Source organism: Platichthys flesus, chromosome 22 (assembly GCF_949316205.1).
Source record: "Platichthys flesus chromosome 22, fPlaFle2.1, whole genome shotgun sequence".
Classification (NCBI taxonomy): domain Eukaryota; kingdom Metazoa; phylum Chordata; class Actinopteri; order Pleuronectiformes; family Pleuronectidae; genus Platichthys; species Platichthys flesus.
In genome coordinates, this window is record NC_084966.1 from 3,263,765 (window position 1) to 3,288,233 (window position 24,469).

Genomic DNA, 24,469 nt, shown 5'->3' on the forward strand with positions numbered 1-24,469 from the left:
GCATGGCCCGGGACCTCTGGGAGGACCCTGGAGCCCTTGAACGCCCCCAGCACCGGTGACTGACAGGCGGGGCTGAGCTCGGTCAGTGAGGACAACAACACGGCTCGGCTCGAAAGAAAAGTCTTTTTAATTAAAACAGCATAAATCAGCGCAGTCCGCTCACATTGGCTGAATATTCCCACCGGAGCAGCGTAAACAAACCGGGAGGAGGCAGCAGCGGAAGCGGCAGGCGGATGTGAAGCGGTCCAGCCAAATAAATAAGATATGAACCCGTCTTTCCACAGCCTGGCTGCATCACGGAGGAATCCACGACGCGGTGGATCGACGGGCATGCTTTTAAAAGAGGGACACGTTTAAGAGAATCGCCATTTTCCGAAGGAGGTGTCGCGGGGAGCCGAGGCTGGATCAGCGGGACGCAGCGGCGCCGCACACGGGCCGTGGAGGGGCCGGAGTCCCGCTAGGAAGCCGATGAAGGGTCGGTGATGGCCGGGCCGTGTGGAGCTCCGTCGTCCATGATTGAGCGCCTCGATCGGGGGTATTTTTGACTCGCAGGTTGGGTTTGAAACAACGAATACATCGCTGTAGGGAAGGTGAGTGAGATCCATCCGCCGGATGCGTAATAACACACAGATATCGGGGTTATTTTGGATAAATCCGCTGCTCCGGTGCGGAGCCTCGTTTGTTATCACCATCATTCATTGACGTTTCCCACTCACGCAATGCCTTTCATGCGTCTAAAGCTCTGACTGTGTGTGTGGTGCAGATCTGCATGTTATTATGAAACTGATCTGACATCAGCAGTGATAAATAAAGGCCCAGCAGAGGAAAACCCTTCATCTCCAAACAGAAGCCTTCAGTGATTCCACCTGCTCACACACACACTGCCAAGAAAGTCTGAATCAGATCAGAGGTGTTGTCCCAGGACAGCTCATCCTCTAGTTCCTCCAGACCCTGGAATCTAATAATAATAATAATAATAATAATAATAATAATAATAATAATAATAACAGAAGGAGTTTAGCATTAGATTGATTCATTGGCATCTATGGACTCCTCTGTGTGCCCACCTGAGATCTGTGATGAGGATGTGCACATCTTCATCATGCATGAATATCATCCATGCATTTCCATCCAGTGGCTCTGTAGCTGGTAGGGAACCAGTGTCCTGCCCGAGAAGGCCAGCAGGACAGGGTATGGGTCCAGTTCAAGTTGGGTCTCCTCGCTCCACTTCATCTGGTTCATTACAAGTGTATTATAATGGTTTTGTTTAGTTACTCAATGATCTGATCAGTACAACTCTACCTAATGTGCGTCCAGGACCCTTAAAGTTCCTCCATAAAGCTGCTTTCAGACATGCACTGAAGCCCAACGGTTACAACACGGGATTTATGCAACAACAACCAGCTCTTGAAATACACACTCTCTTTAGCAGCTGTCACAGTTCGGCCACGACGGCACAACAACATCTCTGATCCAACAACCAGTAGAGTGTCCTCATGAGACCTTTCTACAGGAGGTGACACATCAACAGGGATCCCCTCAGTGATTTAGGTCTGTATTTCTAATGACTCTAGTTGACTCTTTGATCGAAGACAGAAGTTGACACCTTGTCTCTGGGATGACAGCCATCCAAACTATCTGGACACATAGTATTTCTCTTGCCAGAGCCTCTTGCAAATCACTCCATCGTGTGGAGAGAAGACGAAGAAGTGTTGTCATTACATAACCAGTGAGAAACAGCACGGGTGGCTGGTTTTAGTTATGAACATGTTGCCTTTTGACACCATTTGGATCGTCCTTGGCTCCGTCCACCAGTAATTAACATGTTATCATATCTCTTCTGGTCAGTTAGAAGTTTGTGGTTAGGAATGTGCAATGCTAACTATGTAACTTTATCCGTAACCAATGATAAGCAGCTTTTCACAGTGTGTAAAATCAGCTGGTGGAGCACTGTCAGGTCGGTGGGCACAAGGTTAGAAACACAAGAGTGCAGAAACACACGCACACACACACACACACACACACACTAAACTGGCATACAGGAATGCGATGGGTGTGTTGGGGACAGGAAGCTGTCGCCTCATTGTTCTCTAAACACGCTACAGTTATTTCAGGACCATGTGAGGAGTGTGTGTGTGTATGTGCTGTGGTGGACCTAACTCAGAAATCTGCTTTTGCACAAGCCAGCACCAGATTCATACTTATGAATGTATATTTTACATAATAGACCTTTATTTTGTCGTCCACACACACACACACACACACACAGCACCCAACCAGAAATCCTGCGAGTTAACGGAGCGGCAGTAAAGGGTTTGTGTTGTGTCCTCATGTCTGGCTGTGTCCCGCTCCCAACGCCACAGTGTCTGGCATCTTGTACGGGACCGGGTCAAACCTCTCCTATGTGATTTAAGAAGGCTGATACGATGTATTCTTTCTTTTCGTACTAAATCTTGCCTTGTGCAGTTTTTAAGCTTTTCCACTTGCATAATTCAGTAATGAAGCCTTAGCCGTTCAGGGACGGCCCCACCTAGAAGAATGCCAGCGTTATTTTGATTTCAGCTGTGAGTGTTGGACTCGGGGATAAAACGCTCCTCCTGTCCAGCCCACAAATCCTTTGGTTTTTATAGGAAACACTTGTGAATGTGCATTGTCTCTGCCCATCATTCCTTCGTTGTAATCTTGGATGAGAGCTGTAGCAAATCAAATGCAGGCTTCGGGCTCCTGCTTCCAGTGCAAACTGCCTGTGTGAAGCAGCATTGCCACAGCCTGCTGACAGTGTACTGATGTCAATGCCTGGGTCTGTTTTCACCAGGCTGTGTGTATATTTAGTCTCAAAGTCTCACCATTTATAAATAACCTGCAGACTTGACGCTGCTGCTGGAGGAAAGATTGCCCTTACAGTATCTCACACAGAGGACCATTCAGATATCAAGTCCCAAATAACTCATCGCAATTTAAAGAAACAAAGAAATATTTATTTGTGGAGTTCAAAGATTTATTTTTATATAAAACTCTTGGTCTTACGACACCCTACATTTGGTCTGACACCATTTGTGAAGTTATTTAAAACTGGGCTTATGGATATTCTTATTCCATAATATCAAATTACTATAATCTGAAAGCATTATCAGTTTCCCTCGGCTCAACAGTGTGTTTCAGCATCTTTGTCATCATGTTGTGCTGATAGCTTGTGCTTCCCCCATGTGGTCTAAAAATCAATGAATGCAGACTTGAACGTGTCCTTTTGGCTATTTGACACTATGGAGCAGTGGGTTCAGGAGTGGGTCCCTACTTTTTTGCACATGCAACCATCAAGGCAAAATACCCCTGATGTCACTCTTACACTATTCTACTAATTAATAGTTAACATCAGTTGTAAACACGGTTATTTTAGCTTTATGGCCCTTCATCCTCACCCAGATGAAAAAGAAATATTATTTAGAAAGGACTCACAGAGGTGAAGGAATGAAATGCTCAATTTAGGTCGAGTCAGTATGAAGATTCATGGTGTTCATGCACCAATTTGGTTTCCTTGTGTCAATCTTAATAAAACGAAGTGAGGGATTCTCAGCTCTGCATCTATGGATGAGGCTGGAAGGCCTGTGACGCAGCTGAAGAGGGGTTTGGAAGGAGAGGTGGCTGGCCGGGTGATCAAGTGAGGGATTAAGGACGGGATTCATGTCAGCTCTGATGATCACAGTGTAATCTTGCAGGTCACCCAAAACACTGTTGAGTTTGACCCAGAAAGCCAAGATATAGTGATTGCAGTATACAGAGGTAGGCTACTTTACACATATGCAATCTGACATTCTTCGTAGTCGAGTTGCAGGTACTCTGGGATTCTGAGTCCAATGCTGACGCAGCAGCTGTGCATAAATGTTCTAATCATTTTTAATATGTTTCTTGGATGGAAGCCACATCTGCTCCATTCTGTTTAAGCCAATCTGAACGTTTAAATGACCATTAAAGCCATTCGTGTTACAATGATCATAATGAGGACATTGAAGAGACTTGGCAGACCAGATGTTTATGACCGTGTCCAGTTTGATTTATAGCCCGGTGTGTCCCCCTGCCTGGGAGTTGTGGGAATCTGTGGTGAGCCAAGATGCCCCCATCCGGGCCTCAGGTCAGAGTTTCATAGAACATTTCAGTGGCCGATTCATCATTTTTATCTTAGAACCAGACATTTTTCCTGATTCTGGTGTTTCTCACTGTGTTTAAGGGAAGTATCTACTCTTAAAATATCAGTTTGAATGCAGATGCTCTGAAATGCATTGAGGACTTGAGGGATTTTAAAGAGCTGGATAGAATCGTGAAGTGCATCAGCGAGTGGGACAGCTCTGCCTCTGCAGCACCTCACTAACAACGTTATAGCTTGTGAGCTCAAATATCGAAGGCGCGGCCGTGGGTCAGTGATGAGTCAGCTCTTAGATGCAGTTTACATATTATATATATGCAGTGGACTTACTCACTATCTCCTCTGTGTGTGTGTGTGAGAGAGAAAGAGAATATTATGATTTAATGGGTTTGACTAAAGTTACTGTATTCTGAATGTATGTGCTCTCAGCCTGGTCCCAGTGCCCCCTCCCTGACATTCTGTAAAGGGGTTTAGAAAATCTATGCAAACTGGGAGAGAGGAATTGAAATTCATGTTTCTTTGTCCTCGGTTTTCGCAGCTCTGTGGTGGAGCAGAGGTCAGACACGTTGGATCACTACCTTATCAAATCTTTGAGCTATTACAAGCTCCGATCATCAAATGAAATAGAATTAAATTCAAAGGTTTCCGCATTATAATTGCATCAGGAGTAATTATCTGTTGTGCTGTGTCATGCTAATATGGGACAGAAATATAGATTTATTTTTAATCATGCATTTCCAGACCAGTGTGCATTTGCCCTCCACTGGGACAAAACATCAGAAATGAGACAAACCACATAAAGAATCTTGAATGGAAAAGTCTGTAAAGGCAAAGATGGAAGTTGCAACAGCCAATTATCTGTCGAATGGGGAAACAGAGCAAGCCCATCGTGTTCTTGAAAGGGCACAGTTGTGTTTTCTCGAATGTTTCAATCGGTGCCAGCAGGTACAGACAAGATGGACAGATGAGTCAGTGGTGTTACATCACGGTGCCCTGGATGAGGCTGTAAAAGAGGGATGAGCCCTATTTTGGGGCAAACTCATTAAAATTTCAAGGGTTTTTCTGACTGGTTTTACTGGTGATTCTAAGGTTTTATGTGTTGATGAGCTCTCAAAGTGCAGCTGGGTCTCTCGCCCCATTCATTGACACCTCTTTATCTTGTGTTATTCTCTCCAGCACTGTTGTTTAGTCTGTTAACTTCCTGGGATGCATTATCAATATTCCAGTTACTTTTGAGCCGTTAAAAATTGAGGGACTATGTATACAAATATCTGTGATTCCTTAACGTTAATACAACCTTTTTAAAGCCCTTCAAATATTAAGTCAACTTCTCTTCAAATGCATGTGGTGGTTGCACAGACGGCAAATACCAAAAAATGTGTCACTGTCCAAACTGTGCGTGCTGTAGCCCTGATGATGTAATCAGGGATTTTATCATGTGAGGCCTGTGGTGGGTTTCTTTAAGTGCAGACCCCTTCGGTCCAATCAAAACTGGCAGAGGTCGTTACCCTGAAAACAAGTTGTCAAAGTGTCAAATTCCCAAATGTGATTGATGAGTTAAGAGACTGAGAACTGCTGCTTACGCCATGTACTGTACATTTGAATGGCATCTCCTCTGGTCTAATGGGAAGGTTTTGCTTCTTTGATTAATGTACAACTTTAACCTAAACTCTCACCCATTTTATTTATGAAATACAGGAGTGGGGTTGAAATGTGTTGGACAGCTGGATGGAAACATGGGCGCAGAGGGAGCTGGCAGCCGGGCCTCCAGCTGCAGATTGAAGCCTTGTGCTAATGCAGTGGATTAGAGAAGATATTCTGTCAACAGTAAATCCTCCCATTCTCTGTTTTAATCCTGCAGCTGGATCGAGGACACTTACCTCCCGAGAGCTTCGTGTTGATGTGTGTGTGAGGGACGCTCATTTGTTATTGGTTTTATAAAGACAAGAGACGTGTGCATGTGTGCGTGTGCAGCAGGGTTTTGATTTGTGACCCTCAGCAGGGTGGAGTGTGCTGGAGCTTTTTGAGCTCATGCGTGAATGTGCTCCAATTTGTTAGTGCAAAACATCCAGTCATTCAATCCAATTTTAGCTTGTGTGTGTGTGCGTGTTGGTGTGCGTGTGTGTCTGTTTATTGTAGGGTAGTGTATTTGCTGGTCTAAAAACAGAGTGAATTTTGAGGATGTTTCCACAATAAACTTTTCCAGAAAAGTCAGGAAACCTCATTGGCTGACGGAATATTCAGATCATAAAAGTGAAATTAAGTTCCACAACGTTTGACTTTTACCACTTACTTTTACAACTTAAACGTTGGTCGTTAAAACGTTTGTCTGGCAGTCAGTATTCCAGTATTAGGCAGATCTGCTGCCTGGTCAAGTGTCTGTATCGGTAGGAGCTTGATGCCGCGCCTCCATCCCCCGATCTCATTATTAGAAACAGTTTATGTTTCATTCCCTTCTTTACCATCTTCTGGTGATTGTCAACCAGAATGTTGACAGATCTGCAGAAAAGTTGTGATCTTGAGGAATCACTGATATGATACTGAGACTATTTGGAGAGCAAAGAGAGGAACTACCTAGTGTTAGTGTGCTGTTCCTAATAAAGTGCTCAACGTTTGCTCTCTCTCTCTCTCTCTCTCTCTCTCTCTCTCTCTCTCTCTCTCTCTCTCTCTCTCTCTCTCTCTCTCTCTCTCTCTCTCTCTCTCCCTCGCTGCTGTCTCTTTCCCTCTGTCTCCCTCTCACTTTCTAATGGCAGTACATTTCACAGCTAAATCCGGGGGTGGGGGGGAGTCTGTGTGTGAGTGCGCATCTATTCACTTTGGTCGTGGCAAGGTGGCTGGAGAGAGGGAGGCGGGGGGGCGGCAGCTGATAGATGTGACTGGTGGGGAAGCTGGGACATGATTTGGCGTAATCACCTCTCACCATGGCAACCGCATTGCATGCATGTGTGGGGGGAGAGAGAGAGAGAGCGCAAAAAGGAGTGGTCTGTGTGTGTGTGTGTGTGTGTGTGTGTGTGTGTGTGTGTGTGTGTATCTTATATGGGCAACAGGAAATGTTTTTATATCTATCCATTCAGGAAATGGAATTGAACCTGTTAACCTTTTAAAGTAGGTTCTGGTGGAGACGTATGTGGCCGGTTAGTTAAATACTGGACATCATGCCTCCTCTTCCCCTTACTCACCACACCTCTATTTTCTCTCCGTCTCTCCTATAGGTCTCCAACCTTCCTCCACCCCTGTCCTCCCTGTGGATAGTAGGACCACCCCGTCATCACCCCCTCCGCCCCAGGACAGAGGACGGAAGGATACCTGGAAACACCTTTCATCCCTCTTTCCTCGACTCCCCCCGCCCGCACCCCACCTCTGCCTCATCCCTTCATTTTTCTCATCATGGATACCTGTGTGATTTGCAGAGTCCTCTAGTGCCCACAAGCAAGGCATTGCTCTGCCATTGACACTTGTGGAATACGACAAAATGGACAGGTGTGGCAGGGTGCTTAGAGCGATACATGGAAAGCACAGACATTTGCAGTGGGAACAGGATATGAAAGAGTGATCAGAGTCAGAGGAAGCCTCAGCTTCTGTCGTTACATCCTGACTGGTGAGGAGTGAAGCGTTGGGACATTGAAGTGCCTTCCCCCGAATGAACGCCACTGCGGCTGAAGAGATGTGCGGCGAGGAGGCCAAACTCCAGACGGTTCTATCAGCTGTTTTTTAAAAGAAGAGCTGTTTCGGACACTTCACTGCTCTCGCCATCACACCCCACTCTCAGAGCTGTATCTCCATCCCTCTATCATTTCTCCTTTTTCCATCACTTTTACCTCCCCAACCCTTTAGTGCTTCTTCCTTTTGGTCTAGTGATGTCACGCCTGACCTAAAGAGGCCTGACTCCTCCCTCTCCCCCTCCCCTCTCCCCTCTTCTTTCTTTTCTTCCCTCTGCGTGTCTACCAATCCTACACCATTCGACCCTCTCTTGCAACAGCTGTCCTCCCCCCTCGCCCCCGCCCCCATTCATCCTCCCCGTCACCCTCCACCTTCTCTGCCCCGTCTTCTCCCCACCACTACCACCATCATCATCATCATCATCATCATCATCACCACCCTCAGACTCACTCCCACCATCGCCACCAGCTCTTCTCCTCTCCTCCCTTCTCCACCAACTCCATCTCAGCGGGAACCATGGCAATGGCTGCCGCCACCGCCACCTCCACCTCGTCGTCCTCCCCTTCGGCATCATCGTCGGGGAACAGCAGCGCCAGGGAACACCTGCTGGCGGTGCGCAGGCGCACGCCGCACATGCGGCCGTACACAATCGGACCCGACAACCTCTGCAGCTTGTCGGGAGCAGTCGGGGGCTCCAGCTCTGGGTCCTCTTCCTCCTCCATGTCGTCAGGGAACCAGCAGGAAACAGCGAGTGTGGGGCTCCAGCGGGCCAACAGTGACACAGACCTGGTCACCTCGGACAGCCGCTCATCACTCACGGCGTCTACGTACCAGTTGACTCTTGGTCATAGCCACCTGATCATTTCCTGGGACATCAAGGAGGAGGTCGATGCCACTGACTGGATCGGCCTGTACCACATCGGTGAGCACCTCAAAATCGCCCCCCCTCCCTCACTGGAGTACAAAATCACTATATTTACATTTAGTGTTTACAGCAGACTCTGCTAACACCCATTAGTCGCCTTATGAATCAAACTTTTTATTTTATATGGATCTGCAGCAAATTGAACACGTTCATAAACATCAGTTCCCTAAAGAAGACAGATTTTTTTTGGAGGTAAAAGCAAACAAGGCCGATAGTGGACTTTTTATGATCCAGGCATCTTGTGGGTGAAGATGCAACATTTTATTGAACCTCAAATGCACTTCTACTTTATCAGAGCCTCTTCCTGTAACATCACAGCACAGCTCTTACCTCTCAGTTCTTGATATCCATTATGGTCTATTCTTGCTTGCTCATCATTATCATTCTTATAAGTCTTCCTACTTCCTGTCTCGTCTCTCCCTCTGTCCGTCCACGCACTGATCCTCCTGTTCGTTCCTTCGATGGCGTAATGAATGGGATTGTGCAGGATAGTAATGCAATAGCACTACTGAAGAGGTTGTGACTTGTAACTCATCTCCTCAAGGTTAGATCATTACCTCAGCCCCTCTGCTGCTGCATTAACTGACTAATGGCTAGATCTTGTGTGGCCAGTGTGTCTGTGTGTGTTTGCAAGGAAGAAGATGGTGAGAGAAAGCGAGTACTCTGATAAAAAAAAGGGATGCTGACTCAGCCGCAGTAGCATTTAAGAGGAGTATGTTTGCGTATCTCATATTACAGTCTCCCTCTTACACACAACACATGCCTCCTCCTTGTCCTAGACACACGTACTTGTGAATGACATAGGTGGCAAAATAGCAGAAATATACATTTTTCAGTAAAGTTTAAATACATGCAAAAAATTACATAAACTATCTCCACAGTAATTATCTTTTAAATATATAGATCAAGTGCATTGTGATACACAATAGAAAAGACAAAACTACTAAACTTAAACCTGCTCACATTAAAAATGAGAGTTGGCACTTTAAGGTAATCAAATTTGTTATTTCTGTGTCCGCTGGGCTCGGGGTTGACCTGTACTTCTCACACTTCCTGGAGGTGTGAAAGAGCAGCTTTCAGCAGCCAGTGCAAAACGTACTATTTCACAAACTCTCAGGTGACCAACTTTTTTGTGTGCGTGTTGTGGTGGAGAAGGGATGTGTGCACAATCCTTTATCAGAGAGCGATAGACAGAGGAAGCCGTTGAAAGGGGATCTCTCCATCCCTCCGACCTCTCTGCAGCTCCTCTGCGGTATTGATCCAGGCATGGGGGGGGGGGGGGGGGGGGGGGGGGGGGATTTTTCAGGTTGGCCTCCCCAGAGATAAGCACTGTTTCCAGCCTGGCTGCTGGCCACATTCTCCTGGAGCCACATAACCTCACGCTGCTGTCTGGCTCATGTGTGGATGTGTGTGTGTGTGTGTAGTTTGTTTATGTGGTTTGGAATATTACAGAGTTATCAGGTCAGACAGGTGTGTGTGTGTGCATGTGTGTATATGAGGAATTCACTGTCACCTACAAAGGCTCAGGGTTTATTGATAGAGACCTAGTGTGACAGGTCAATGTGTGTGTGTGTGTGGCTGACAGACATCAGAATTGATCCATTAGGACACAGGCCGTTTGTCATCCTTCACACAGGACGTACACATAAATGTTTGATGTCTCACTATGCGCAGACAGGGATGTTGGTTTATGACCCAAGGGCGGAGTTTCCCTCAGGTACCAGTAGCCTCCAGCGGGGTTTGTTAAAGCACCACGCAGCCTTGGGAGCCTTGGGGTGTGTGGAGAATACATAAGTGAAGGTTGACCACACAGTAACGTTCAGCTCTGTGTCCGCTCTGTGTGTGTATTGTGTCCATGTAAATCATCTCGTGCTGGGGCTGTCCCTACGTGTCTCCTCCTCATTGAGCTCGTCTGTGTGTGACATTCCGACACGTCCTGTACTGTCAATGTGTGTAATTAACAACGGACATCTTCCACCTGCTGCTTCACTCATGGAGCCATCCGTGTGTGTGTGTGTGTTCTTGAAACAGAAGGCAGAGGAACATGTGACTATACATATGAATGTAAATGTGTGTGTATTTGTTAGATGAGACGAGCGTGGCCAACGTCTGGGACTCCAAGAATCGTGGCGTGAACGGCACCCAGAGAGGACAGATCGTGTGGAGGCTGGAGTCGGGACCTTACTTCATGGAGCGTGAGTGGGCTTCACGGGTCCCTTGTTTGTGCCAATTACACACATGTGTGGTTTAATGTCAGTCGATAAGCGTTTGTGTGTGTGTGTGTGTGCTCTCTACACAGCGGAAACGAAGATCTGCTTTAAATACTATCACGGCGTAAGTGGAGCACTAAGAGCGTCGACACCTTGTATTACCGTCAAGAACCCTGGAGTGCTGGTATGTATCATCTGAGTGTGTGTGTGTGTCTGTGTGTGTCAGTCATTACTCCACTCACTCTCTTTCATCATCAGCATCTCTCATTTTTTTATCTACTCCTTTATTTCTACTTTGTGTCTAATCTCCTATTGGTTGTTTCATCAGGTGGACAGTGAGGGCCATGTGGCAGACCAATCACGCACTGAGCCCTGTCGGAAACTTGTCAGCTTCACCCTATCAGGTGAGTGGATGGATTCAGGACTTGTAGTTTTCATGTTGGTTCAGTAAACACAGATGCTGACGCCTGTGTGTTCTCCAGACATCCGGGCGCTGGGCCTGAAGAAGGGCATGTTCTTCAACCCAGACCCCTACCTGAAGATGTCCATCCGGCCTGGGAAGAGGAGCGGCCTCCCCAGGTTCACCCACCACGGCCAGGAGAGGCGATCCTCCATCATATCTAATACCACCAACCCTGTGTGGCACGGGGAGGTGAGCACAGACACACACTCTCACTGAAGTGCACACACACCATAGTATCTGAGAGGGATTGTGGGAATACAGAGATATCATTTGAATGAAGATACAATAGGGTTTTCGGATAATATAATACAACTGTTGAAAAAAAAAAAACATGATTTTCTCATATGTCTTCCTGTAGAAGTACACCTTTGTGGCTCTGATGACGGACGTGCTGGAGATCGAAGTAAAAGACAAGTTCTCCAAGAGCCGACCAATCATCAAGCGGTTCCTTGGTCAGCTGATCATCCCCGTGCAGAGACTTCTGGAGGGGCCGACGGCTGAGTGAGCACACACACACACACACACACACACACACACACACACACACACACACACCATGGATGAACTGTGGAGCATCACCAGACCTTTGATCTTTAGCGTTTAACAGCAGTGACTCAACGTAGTTCATCCAATACTAATCCATATCTCCAAATCAGCTCATTGTTCAGGCATTGATTTATTATTGACCTACTACAGAGGACATCATATACTTCAGTCAATTATGATGTACTGTGTGTGTGTGCAGTGTTTCCTATATGTTGATGGTGTCAGAAGGTGGGGATGCACATGTTTGAACTCTATAAGTTCATATCAACTTTTGCCTGGATTTAAGTTGTAGAATATTACTGCTGCAATGAAGGTTGTGAGTAATTTCTCTGCATCAAAGTGCATCTTTCTTATGGATTGGTTGAAACCCTGTGATACCGTGAATTATGCCACATAGGGATGAAAATAGATGTCACCTGTTATCTTGGTATAAGGATCAATGTCTCTTTATGGCAACATGCGGAAAACCTTGTGATGAAAATCAATATTGAAGTCGGGGTTTTATTACCGAAAGGTGGAGTTTTTCCTCAGAAAGCCAGGGAGCGGCTGGTTGCTGCTGCCTTCCAACCAGTTCACATTTGACTTGCTGCACCAAGCTTGTTAAAACAGTCAGGCCTTCCTTCTCCATGCTCATTCAAATCTTCAGTATATTTGTATTTACTGCGTGTGTGTTCTTCAATGACGTATCATGTACTGTGTGTGTGTTTGCGTGTGTGTGTACAGCGATCTCCCGGTCAGCTACAGCCTGTGTCGTCGTCTCCCGACGGACCATGTGAGTGGGCAGCTTCAGTTCAGAGTGGACATCACCTCCAACGGACATGAGGGTAGGTGTCTACTTTTATGGTGTGATATATATGATGTGGTGTGATATATATGAGCAACACAACACAACTTGAAATGCTAATACAATATGTTTTAATCCAAGACTTTTAAAAATCTGACATTAGGAACAAAACAACAAAAACTTTACCTTTGGATTTTCGCTTCCAGTCTTAATGCTGAGACAAGCAAACAGTTTCCTTGCTCCAGCTCCCTCATGCATAAGCAACAAGTTGGTGGATTTTGAAGAGTCATCTGGAACCTCTTTCTCAATCATGTTTTTTTTGTATTTCCTCCTTTTCCCCCTTCCACTCCTTCCATCAGAGGCCTCCCCAGACACTGGGGCCATCTTGGGCGGCACCACAAACGGTGACCCCGGCACTCCCTCAGACGACGAAGACCTCCCTCAGCCCTCCTCGTCTTCACGCGGCACATATAGACCTTCTCCCACGGGCTCTGACGAGGGCTCCGTGCTAGTCAATGGTAATTCTTACTACGGTGAGGATAGTGTGTGGAGGGAGCCCGGGCATGTGGGAGAGGAGGATCTGCTCCATGTGGCTCAGGGTGGCCACACGCACCGGCAGGTGTCACTCAATGATTACCTGGATGCCATTGAGTCTCCCAGGAGCCCTTTGGACCAACCTCTGGCCGGGCCTTCACCGAAACTACGCTCCAGCTTTCCAACGGACACGCGGCTCAATGCGATGCTGCACATTGACTCGGATGAGGACGAAGAGACAGCGGGGCAGCAAAGGGACCAATCACAGGCAGCAATGACACAGCAAAGCCCAAACTTGGCCTTATCAAGTAGATCAGCTAGATCTGAGTCTGAACAGAGGAACGGGGGGGGATCAAAGACTGGAGCAGAGAGTGCCTCTGGAGCCACCGCAGATGCGGGTTCATCCTCTGGTGCTCAGCCTGTATCTGAGTCTGCATCGGTCGAAACTGGAGCTGCAGCTGAAGAAGGTGCAGCTGGAGGTCAGACACCTGCAGGAGCAGCAGCAGCAGCAGCCGAGACTACACCTGGAAGAGAAGAGGCTGCTGGTGCAACAGCTGAGGGGCAGCATGAGACCTCCACAGCCTCCTGCTCGTCTCAGGCCTCAGGGGCTGAAGCGGCAGCATTGTGTGAGCCGGGGGAGTCAGTGAGGGAATGTACCTGTCAGGAGCAGAGCAACAGGGTCGCTGCGAGCCAGGAAGTTCCCTACAGCTCCGGACTTGGCCCTCTTTCACCAATTCAGGTGAGTAGCTGTACGCAAGCTGACCAGACAAACAAGAGCTTTGACAAAAGCTGCCGTTAGATGAACAAAATCTCCTCTCCTCTCCTCTCCTCTCCTCTCCTCTCCTCTCCTCTCCTCTCCTCTCCTCTCCTCTCCTCTCCTCTCCTCTCCTCTCCTCTCCTCTCCTCTCCTCTCCTCTCCTCTCCTCTCCTCTCCTCTCCTCTCCTCTCCTCTCCTCTCCTCTCCTCTCCTCTCAGGAGGTGGACACGAGAAAAGAAGTGGCTCCGAAGGCCGAGGAGGAGGGGGCAGAGTCATCGAGCAGCGAGGCCAACGGGCCGGTGGCAGCAGCTGCTCCTTCCAGCGGTGACGCAGCTGAGCAAGGAGGAGCGACGTCTGAAGGTAGGTGGTGATTGTGTTGTTGCTGACACAGACACATATGTTTCTAATGACTATTTTTAACAGTTAAACTTAATTTTTCCATTATAACTAATGGAAGTTTAGAAGGAAAGATGAATCAGAAGTTGCAAAGTTACATCTGATTCATCACAGCAAACTGGAAAAGCAGCATGAAATCTGCTGCACTGGTTTATCAGACACACTAATGGAGAGAAGGACATCTGTCCGAATGCATCTGTTCATCCTTAGAACATAGCTCATGAAGACAAGGTGCATTATAAACAAAATCATCTTATCTCATGTTAGTTGTTGATAATCACTTTCTTATTTCGCCATTTTGTATCGTGATCACCATTTTTTCCATGGCCCACTGTTTTACTTTGGCAACACAATTTTCTTAAAGCTCTTAAGCGGAGGCTGAGGTCAGATGATGAGACTCTTCAGATGCGACACATTACACCCGAGATGAAATATGCTGATTCTATCTGCCTCCATGATCAGTTCCACACAAAAGCACCTTGAAGTCTTCTTGTTAATTACAGGGGCTCAAGCCAGTGGCGGGGAAAGGCAGGAGGAGCAGGAGGAGGAGGGAGGGGAGGTGTGGAGGAGGAGGCGCTCCACGCAGACCTCCGGGAGCGGGGCCCAGAACCAGGATGTGAGCATTGCCAGTGAGGGTCAGAGTGGGACGATAGGGGAGAGAGAGACAGGTGAGACGCAGAATGGAGATTGTAGTTCCATCACTCCAGTCGTCAAATGGTTTATCTTTTCATTTACGTATTATACAGCAGCACCGACACACTTTCACACATTCCTCTGCATTTTCTGGTTTCCTGCACAATTTGATTCTGGCCACTTTCTAGATTTTGTTACTATTCAAATGGGTTGTTCCCACCTCAAGTGCATATTTTATGCTGCCACAAAGTTCATATAAGACGAGCATCTGGAGCAGTGTGTCTCCAGGTCGGAGGCTTGAGGCATCAGGGAGTGTTAATGAACCACTGGAGCATTATTCAGATTAGAGCAAGTTCTCTGCAGCTGCCAAAAAGCTGCTGGATTACACAGAGGAGTATTTAACAGTATTAGATAATAGCAGATACCAGTGTTGTGCAGATGAAGCGGCTGCAGGATCTGATCTTGTGCTTGGAGGGTCACCAGGTTTTCCTGCTGATGGTGAAGGATTCCTGTGGAAATATATATTGTGAGTCTTCTCATTCTTCAAGCGAGGCAGTTTATACAGAGCGCGCGTGTGTGTGTGTGTGTGTGTGTCTGGTATGCAGGTGCCACAGCTCAGGTCAATGGCCACCAGTCTGTTCGCTCCCTGCCATCCATCCGCCATGACATTAATCGATACCAGAGAGTGGACGAGCCGCTGCCACCCAGTAAGTGTGTGTGTGCTCGGTGTATGTGTGTGTGTGTGTTCGGTGTGTTTGTGTATCGCAGTACATTAGTATTTAACCTGAAGAAAGTCAGTTCAGCACCAACTACAGAAAGTCCTGTGTATTCTCTATGTTGCACATCTTGTCTTAAGTGTTTGAAAAGCTGAGTCATCACCAACACTTGACTTTAAAATAAATAATTTATAAAACACTGTAATGTAGTCGTAAGCAGATTTTTGGTGGACATGGCAAGACAAGACAAGAATAAAGTCGTAGTATAATAAGAAAAAGGTTTGAGAAAAAGACAACAAGAGAAAGGAGACCAGCAACAAGGAGAACCTGTGCTCACCAGAGTTTGCAGATGTACCCGACGATAAGCTCACAGTCCACTACCAAACATTTCCTCCTCCACCAAAGAGCCAATTTCCTCCATGTCTGTGTGTCTGTTCTTTCGTCAGAATACACACAGTTTCCTACTAGATCTCATTCATCATGCAGTAGCAAATGTCAGCATTCAAGTCCAAACATCATGAAGAAGTTACCTCCAACAGATGGGATGTCCTCCTCTCATCATGGAGTCAGCCTGGAATTACATAATCACTCTGTATGAAGATAACTGATAATTGAAACTATTCATGGCGTCTTTACTCTACCTTTTTGCACAGGATTGTTTATAATGATTTACATTTTATAACGACACTTAAAGCTTATAATAATTCCACCCCCAGCATTTTACATAAGGTTAAGGTCATAAAGTTTTCCATTCAGTTCATTTCATACAGCTGCAGTCCAGTTTCTGTGTTATGTGATTTCTTACTTCAGATCCAGCAATATCTTACCAATATGAACAGGAAAAACAGAAGAGGCCTAGAAAATATGAAACTGATCCACTTTCAAATCTATTTTTACTTCACTACCGACAGATGAAGCTGCAGAAACTCAAAACATGCAAAATACCAACTGAACCTTTGTGTGTTGAGAAAACCAAACCACTGCGGTTTCCAGCCTGGCCTCACTGTCATTGTGTTGTTGCTTTTGTTGTTGCGTGTGCGAACCAGACTGGGAGGCTCGCATCGACAGCCACGGCCGCATCTTCTACGTGGACCACGTGAACAGGACCACGACTTGGCAGCGCCCCACTGCTCCCCCCGCCCCGCAGACCCTCCAGAGGTCCAGCTCCATACAGCAGATGGAGCAGCTGAACCGCAGGTCAGAGACACACACACACACACACACTGTTTGGTCAGCCTCAAACTGGACATGCAGGCAACTCAGTACAAAAGAATGGAGTCTCCGCTTGGTTATTTTGGTATTTAATGCAGACGCACACACACACATATTTCCAGGTATCAGAGTATACGAAGGACGATAACCAATGACAGCAGACCGGAGGAGCCGCCAGCCAATGAGCTGCTGGTGGATGAGACTGACACGCACCCCTCAATGCCAGGTGATCCCCTCACTGAACTGCATGTTCAATAAAACATGTCGGTCAACCTTGATTTGTGCACTGACACAGTGTACGTCTGTGTGTGTGTGTGTGTGTGTGTGTGTGTGTGTGTTGCAGAGCTGCGTAGGGACAGCAGCGTGGCTCAGTCGTCCAGTTCCCGGTCTCGCCTCACCCTGCTGCTTCAGTCTCCCAGCGCCAAGTTCCTCGCCAGCCCCGACTTCTTCACTGTGCTGCATTCCAACCCTGTGCGGGCACTTGTTTTATTTTTCCTTCTCCCTCATCTACCCCCCCTTTGTTTTACTTTCACCTTCCTCTCATAGATCATACTGCTTTAATGGAATCAGAAAAAGGGGAAGGTTATGTGTTTGGTATATATACGCGTATAAATTTCACTATTCATCATTTGGGGGTTTTGGTTGTAGATTTGTATCTATTTACGAACACAAGAACATGTGTTAGTTACCAAACGGCTCTTTCATATCTTTCTTTCTCCTCTGTTTTGTCTCTTTCCTCACTTTTAAATCTTCTCCTCCTTTTCTTTTCCTTTTCTTCTTCTTCTCCGTCTCTCCCTCAGAGTGCCTACCGTATGTTCGCCACCAACACGTGTCTGAAGCATATGATCAGCAAGGTTCGTCGGGATGCTCACCACTTTGAGCGCTATCAGCACAACCGGGACCTGGTGGCCTTCCTCAACCTGTTCACCAACAAACAGCTGGAGCTGCCCAGAGGCTGGGAGATGAAGCACGACCACACCGGCAAGGTAGAGCAGCGCACAAGATCAGAATGTCTCAAGCTTTTAAAAACTTTGAAATAGCCGCCAATAACTATTTTCCATGTAGCCTTTCTTCGTGGACCATAACTGCCGAGCCACCACCTTCATCGACCCCCGGCTGCCTCTCCAGAGCACTCGGCCCCCGAGCATCCTGACTCACCGCCAACACTTGACCCGCCAACGCAGCCACAGCGCCGGGGAGGTCAGCCCAAGACGACTGGTAAGAAGACGCACACAGCTGCTCTCCCTTCCAAAGAGCATTTACGATGCAGGATAACTAAACTGATCTCTGAAGCCCCAAGAGAAAACGTCTTCTTCTTGTTTCTGTAGGTGGGTGAAGACACTCGTCATGCCGGGCCTCCCGTCGCGCCGCGGCCTTCCAGCACCTTCACCTCTGCCAACAGGGGTCAGTGCCAAGACATTGTGCCAGTGGGTCAGTATCCACACAGCACAACACACACACAAACACACAGCTGCTCAGAGATTTCAAAACTGTCCAACAACTTTGTGTCCCCTCGTCTTTTAGCTTACAACGACAAGATTGTGGCATTTCTTCGACAACCAAACATCTTTGAGATTCTGCAGGAGCGGCAGGCCGACATCACCCGGAACCATCCACTCAGGTACTCGCTCTGGGCTTATATAGTTGTATTGGAGCACTGATAACTGTAGGACAGCAGCATCACTCTCAGCTGAACGTGTTTATGACAACAGGGAGAAGGTGCAGCTGATACGAACAGATGGAGTGTCAGGATTGGCCCGGCTGTCAGGGGATGCAGACCTTGTCATGCTGCTAAGGTGTGATTCCCTAGCTTCCTTCCTCATTTAATTCTTTATAGTTGTTTCATTTTTCTATTCTTCTTATAATTGATTTGTCTTTTGATGTTTATGTCTCCTTGCTGCAGCCTGTTTGAAGATGAAGTCATGTCTTACGTGCCTCCTCACGCCTTACTTCACCCCAGCTTCTGTCAGTCACCTCGGGGATCCCCTGTCGCCTCTCCACAGAACTCACCTGGTAGGAGAGTCCAGTCACACACTAACACTGCATGAATTAAAAACTGGAACTGAGGTCAACACATTTATATTCATCAGCTTAAATCTTTCCTTTTGAAGTAGGAAAACAGGTTGTTGAACAGAAACTTAGTACTTGGTGCTTTTTAATATCCTCCACACCCACATGTTGCATCTTCAGAAATAAAGCAGAAGACCTTGCAGTGTGGTTTAAAGGGTTTTACTCACTGTGACTGCACACAGCTCTCCAGAAGCCTCAGCAACGTCTGACACAGCCTCTTAAAAGAGGTGGCTACACGTTTTATAGGGGTCCTGAAATTAAAGCAGAGAACAAATTCATAAAAACGTTATTGAGCATTGTTCTGTCCTTTCCGTCCTCGTAGGAACTCAGAGAGCGAACGCCAGAGCTCCAGCTCCCTACAAGAGAGACTTTGAGGCCAAACTGCGCAACTTCTACAGAAAGCTTGAAACTAAGGGTTACGGCCAAGGACCAGGCAAACTGAAGTAACTGCTATTTGGTTTCTTTGTCTTTATATGTGTACTTGTGTGTGTGTGTGTGACTCTGAACTTGACTGTGCGTGTGCCTCAGGTTGATCATCCGTCGTGACCATCTGCTGGAAGACGCCTTCAACCAGATCATGTGCTATTCTCGCAAAGACCTGCAGCGCAGCAAGCTCTACGTCAGCTTCGTTGGGGAGGAGGGGTGAGTGTCAGTGGGAGGAGGGAGGTGTAGAACAACCGGTAAGGGTGCATGTGACATCATGTCCTGTACAGACATACACCTAGCTAATGTGTCATATCTTGATATTATGAATCTTTAGGTTTCTTAATTTAAAACGTCCACTGGACATTACGTTTCACTGATTTATTTATGATCTCACGGTCGTGGCTCCATCCCCCGATCGCTGCAGCGCAGGCTCTGGTTTCAAATGCTCAATATCACAGCGCCGTTTCCAGGATATTTTGGGTTCATTGTGTGTGTGTGTGTATCTGTGTGTGTGCGTGTGTGTGTCTGTGTGTTGCAGATTGGACTACAGCGGGCCTTCCAGAGAGTTCTTCTTCTTGGTATCCAGGGAGCTTTTCAACCCTTATTATGGTCTGTTTGAATACTCTGCCAACGACACGTACACTGTTCAGATCAGCCCCATGTCCGCCTTCGTAGACAATCACCATGAATGGTGAGATTCACTGTACACACACACACTCACACAGACACAATGGCACACATGTACGATACTATTACCATACTAATAATCTTTATGTGTGTGTTTCAGGTTTCGGTTCAGTGGTCGTATTCTGGGTCTGGCTCTGATCCATCAGTACCTGCTGGATGCCTTCTTCACCAGACCTTTCTATAAAGGCCTGCTGCGCATGTACGTACTGATGCTGTGTGTCGACAGGCACTTTGAACCAGTACAGACTAGTTGGGCTGCTGGGACACAATAGGTCTTCAGATGCATTTACATCTATTCTAAAGCAGTAGCCCTGCATATAAAACTGGTAGTGGAGTACAGACCCACATACACACTAAGAAATGTACCCACACAAGTGGTTTACGCTCCCATTTCTCAACCATGTAGTCCATGTGACCTGAGTGACCTGGAGTACCTGGATGAGGAGTTTCATCAGTCTCTTCAGTGGACGAAGGACAACGACATAGAGGACATCCTGGAACTCACCTTCACCGTCAATGAAGAGGTCTTTGGACAGGTCAGAAAATGGTGGACTTATTAAAACATACAATAATCAAATTTAATGGATAGAAGAACAAGTAACACAGTGTGCTCAGAAAACCACTGTATTTTTATATATAAACAGATACATTTCAAGTTAATTTGGGGTTTTTATTGATTCAGCTGAAACAATTTGAGGATATAAAATGTGTGTGTGTGTTCCCACAGATAACAGAGAGAGAGCTGAAGCCCGGAGGAGCCAACATCCCTGTGTCGGAGAAGAACAAGAAGGAATACATCGAGCGGATGGTGAAGTGGAGGATAGAGAGAGGGGTGGTGCAGCAGACTGAGAGTCTTGTCAGAGGTTTCTATGAGGTGCAGTACGGCTTCAGTGTGACGTCTTTAATTATCAAGCCCCTGATACTTCCATATCTTGATGAATTAATGTACTAATGACACTCACTTAAATAGTACAATGTGTTTGTGTGTCATCCAGGTGGTGGATGCCAGGTTGGTGTCGGTGTTTGATGCCAGGGAGCTGGAGCTGGTGATCGCCGGCACAGCTGAGATCGATTTATCCGACTGGAGGAACAACACGGAGTACAGAGGAGGTATGGAAGTTTCGTTCCTCAAGCAAACAATACAGAGAGAATTTTTTCACGATCATTTACAAGCAGACTCTTGTCATTCACCATCATGGTGATCCTGTTGACCACAGTAACATGACATGGTTTGCTATGTACAGGTTACCACGATAACCACATTGTGATCCGGTGGTTCTGGGCGGCGGTGGAGAGATTCAACAATGAACAGAGACTGCGGCTTCTGCAGGTAGGCATGTGTGAATGTGCAGGACAGGACAGAGACTTGTGACTGAAGTGAGTCTCATCCCATGCCCCTGTGTCCCACCGGTCTTTCTCTTTGTCTTCTCTACGTCACCAGTTTGTCACCGGGACGTCCAGTATTCCATACGAAGGCTTTGCGTCCCTGCGAGGAAGCAACGGCCCCCGCAGGTTCTGTGTGGAGAAGTGGGGGAAGGTCACCTCGCTGCCCAGGTAAACACGGGGAAGAGGCTGCAGCACAGATCTCATCAAGTCTGGATTTATGATGAGATGCTGACTCCCAGGGCCACTTAGATCTGCCTGCAGGACATCAGTTTTAACCTCATGTCACTGATCGTCTCACACCTTGTCCTGTCGCCTCTCTCCAGAGCTCATACCTGTTTCAACCGGCTGGACCTGCCACCGTACCCGTCCTTCTCCATGCTGTTTGAGAAGATGCTGACTGCCGTGGAGGAGACGAGCACCTTCGGGCTGGAATGAGACCCTCGACTTCTCACCTGCCCAACTCTCAGCTTCCCTCAAGACACCTGATGGTTGTGGAATGAAGAAACCACATAGAACAGCTGCTGGAACAAAGAGGCGATATTATCTGGGTTTAGAATCCAGTTAATGGTTTAAGTTTAATTTAAAGCGGTGATATTTTATAAGAGAAGACTTTTGATCCATAAAGTGACACTGACCTGTGTCATGTTATCATGTTCTTATTGCACCTGCACGTATTTCGCATCTGCTTAGAAACACACACGTTGGGACGAGTTCAAAGACCCACTCTGCCTTCCGGGACGGGGATCAGAACTGCCAGGATTTGACAAAAATCTTAGACAAGGATGTCTTCTGTTTTCACTTCCTCTTTGATACCGTGCTAATGTACAAATCACCTGAAGCAACCACTGCCTTCACTGCAGAATCTGAGTGGATTCAGCCTCTTTTATTCTACTTCTCTCAGACCTTGAAGGATTGCGCGGCCTGTCCAGAACGATCAGTGACGGACTCGTTGTAGTGTGGCGTCCTCGTGTGGCACATTGAAGGAACTACACTCCTGCGGACGGTGCTTTTTCTTTTTCCTCTTTCTTTTTGAGAACCTTTGAGAAAAAGGCAGTTGCCCCCCTTGACGTAACTTTTGCTACCGTTGGTGGGATTTTTCCAGTGAACTTTACCCACAGCTGATTTTGGAGCCCAAACAGAAGCTTTGTTATCGTTGTTACAGTATTTTCATCTTAAAGAAGAAGTGATTTTCTAATGACGAGTGGCAGTGACATGTTGTGATTTGAATGTAATTAACTTTAAGATGTAGATTGTGTGGGGAGGGATTTTTATTTTGAACAGATCTGGATCAACTGGAGGACAGAACAATATCAAGCCAGCACTTATTGAGTTAATAAGTTAATAAGCTAATGATTAGATTTAGTAACATTGAACAAGTTAATTTACTTTGATTTGAAACGAGCTTTGATCCAGGTCTGTTTCGTACAGTGTGTTGAAACTAACCCCAATTTCATGATTTATAGATTGAAAGAAATTTGTATGGTCAAATGTACAAAGCAAATTAAATCATTCATATGGGTGGGGGGGTCTCTATATAGTACCCTAAAGTGCATTATAGTGCATTCTAAAGATGCTCAAATCAAAGTTGTGCATTTACGGAAGTAGCATGGCCGAAAGTGAAGGGGTGAATGCATTAGTTCAGCTGCAGCAAGGACGATAATGCTTGGCTGACTTTATGATAATGGACTCATCTTGTCCATATCAGTGCTTAGGGACACAGTGCTGAGTGGAAATTTATTATTTAACAATAACACCTGGAAGAGACTCAAAGAATTGGAGAGCCAGCCCCCGCTGACCTCTGGATCCAACCACACACACACCGATCAGAAGCTCTTCTATAACTGCTGGTGCCAGCTCATGTGATTAAATAAGTCAGATTTGTTACATTCTCAAAAAAAAGACTTGACAGCCGCTAATGTATTAACTGGTATCAAAACATTTTGTTTGTATATTTGCTGTTGCTCATTAGAAGAATTCATTCTCTTGTCATTTTTTCATTATTATTCTTATTAGCTTGTTATTCACATTTTGCACACTATGATTAGATTCTCCACGAAAGCGCCAAGTCCCTGTGTTTCCTTTTCTCTCTCTCTCTCTCTCCTCGTGATGGTGACCACTTGCATGTTTGTTCCACTGACTCTCATCACACGTTCTGTAAAACCTCATTTTGTTATTATTTCGATGGTGAATGAAATTAATAGTGAAGTTTAAATGTTCATACAACCAGGTTGTTAAATGGAGGTCAGGTGAAGAGATGGGAGCAGACACACAGTAAAAAAGAAATGCTGTCATTTTGTATAAAAATCATTTGAAGGAGCTTTGCAGTAAATCTCTTTTCTCTTTTCTACTTTGAGATACTCGTCACTGCCCTCTTCTGTCACATTCCTCCCTGCACTATGAATGTAAGCACGCCTGGAACTGCCTCTCCGCACCGCAACTGTACAACCACGCTCAGGCCTGCAACAGTGAGAAGTCCACTGCTGAGGTGCTGAGCCAGAACGGACCCTTCTCAACGCCTCATGTCATACACAAGGCAACATCCGACTCTATGGAAGCCCATTTCTGAGAAAAGAAACGAATCTCATGCTTTTGATTTAATACATCAAATGATCTCATAGTTTTATCAAAAAATTTGACTTATTCAGTGATGATGTGACCTAATCCTGACTTCCTTATTTCACTAATTTTGACTTAGCCTGTTACATTGTATTATCTTAGTAGAAGACCTGGTCTTATCATGGTCATATTTAAATCTTTCTTGCACTTTTCTTCATGTCCTGGTGGAAATTGGCTTCTATAAGACAAAGTCACTACACACAGACAGAAACTTTGCCTTTAAAAGTGCGCAAATTGATCCTTTTGAAAATAGACAGTATGTTTTTTTGCAAAACCAGTTAAGTTTCATATGTGAATTCTGTTCACA

General features: G+C 46.3%; 1 protein-coding gene across 4 annotated transcripts; it reads left to right on the forward strand.

Annotated features, from left to right (window-relative positions):
* The first annotated feature begins 82 nt into the window (after window positions 1–82).
* On the forward strand, window positions 83–24,158 carry hecw2b (HECT, C2 and WW domain containing E3 ubiquitin protein ligase 2b). 4 transcript variants are annotated; one of them, XM_062380788.1, is made up of 31 exons: window positions 83–590; window positions 7,354–8,723; window positions 10,814–10,921; window positions 11,026–11,120; window positions 11,265–11,340; window positions 11,419–11,588; window positions 11,758–11,900; window positions 12,669–12,769; window positions 13,089–14,002; window positions 14,239–14,380; window positions 14,920–15,084; window positions 15,655–15,756; window positions 16,812–16,962; window positions 17,100–17,203; window positions 17,321–17,448; window positions 17,778–17,963; window positions 18,043–18,195; window positions 18,306–18,408; window positions 18,502–18,598; window positions 18,690–18,773; window positions 18,881–18,990; window positions 19,370–19,490; window positions 19,576–19,689; window positions 20,012–20,164; window positions 20,261–20,359; window positions 20,567–20,696; window positions 20,888–21,034; window positions 21,156–21,270; window positions 21,405–21,490; window positions 21,602–21,714; window positions 21,870–24,158. In XM_062380788.1, the coding sequence occupies exons 2-31, from the start codon at window positions 8,318–8,320 to the stop codon at window positions 21,979–21,981; spliced, it is 4,728 nt and encodes a 1,575-aa protein (XP_062236772.1). In that variant the 5' UTR covers window positions 83–590; window positions 7,354–8,317; the 3' UTR covers window positions 21,982–24,158. The 4 variants fall into 4 exon arrangements, with proteins under 4 accessions (XP_062236772.1, XP_062236773.1, XP_062236774.1 ...); XM_062380789.1 differs by having other exon boundaries at window positions 18,306–18,381; XM_062380790.1 differs by lacking the exon at window positions 15,655–15,756.
* Window positions 24,159–24,469: the final 311 nt, after the last annotated feature.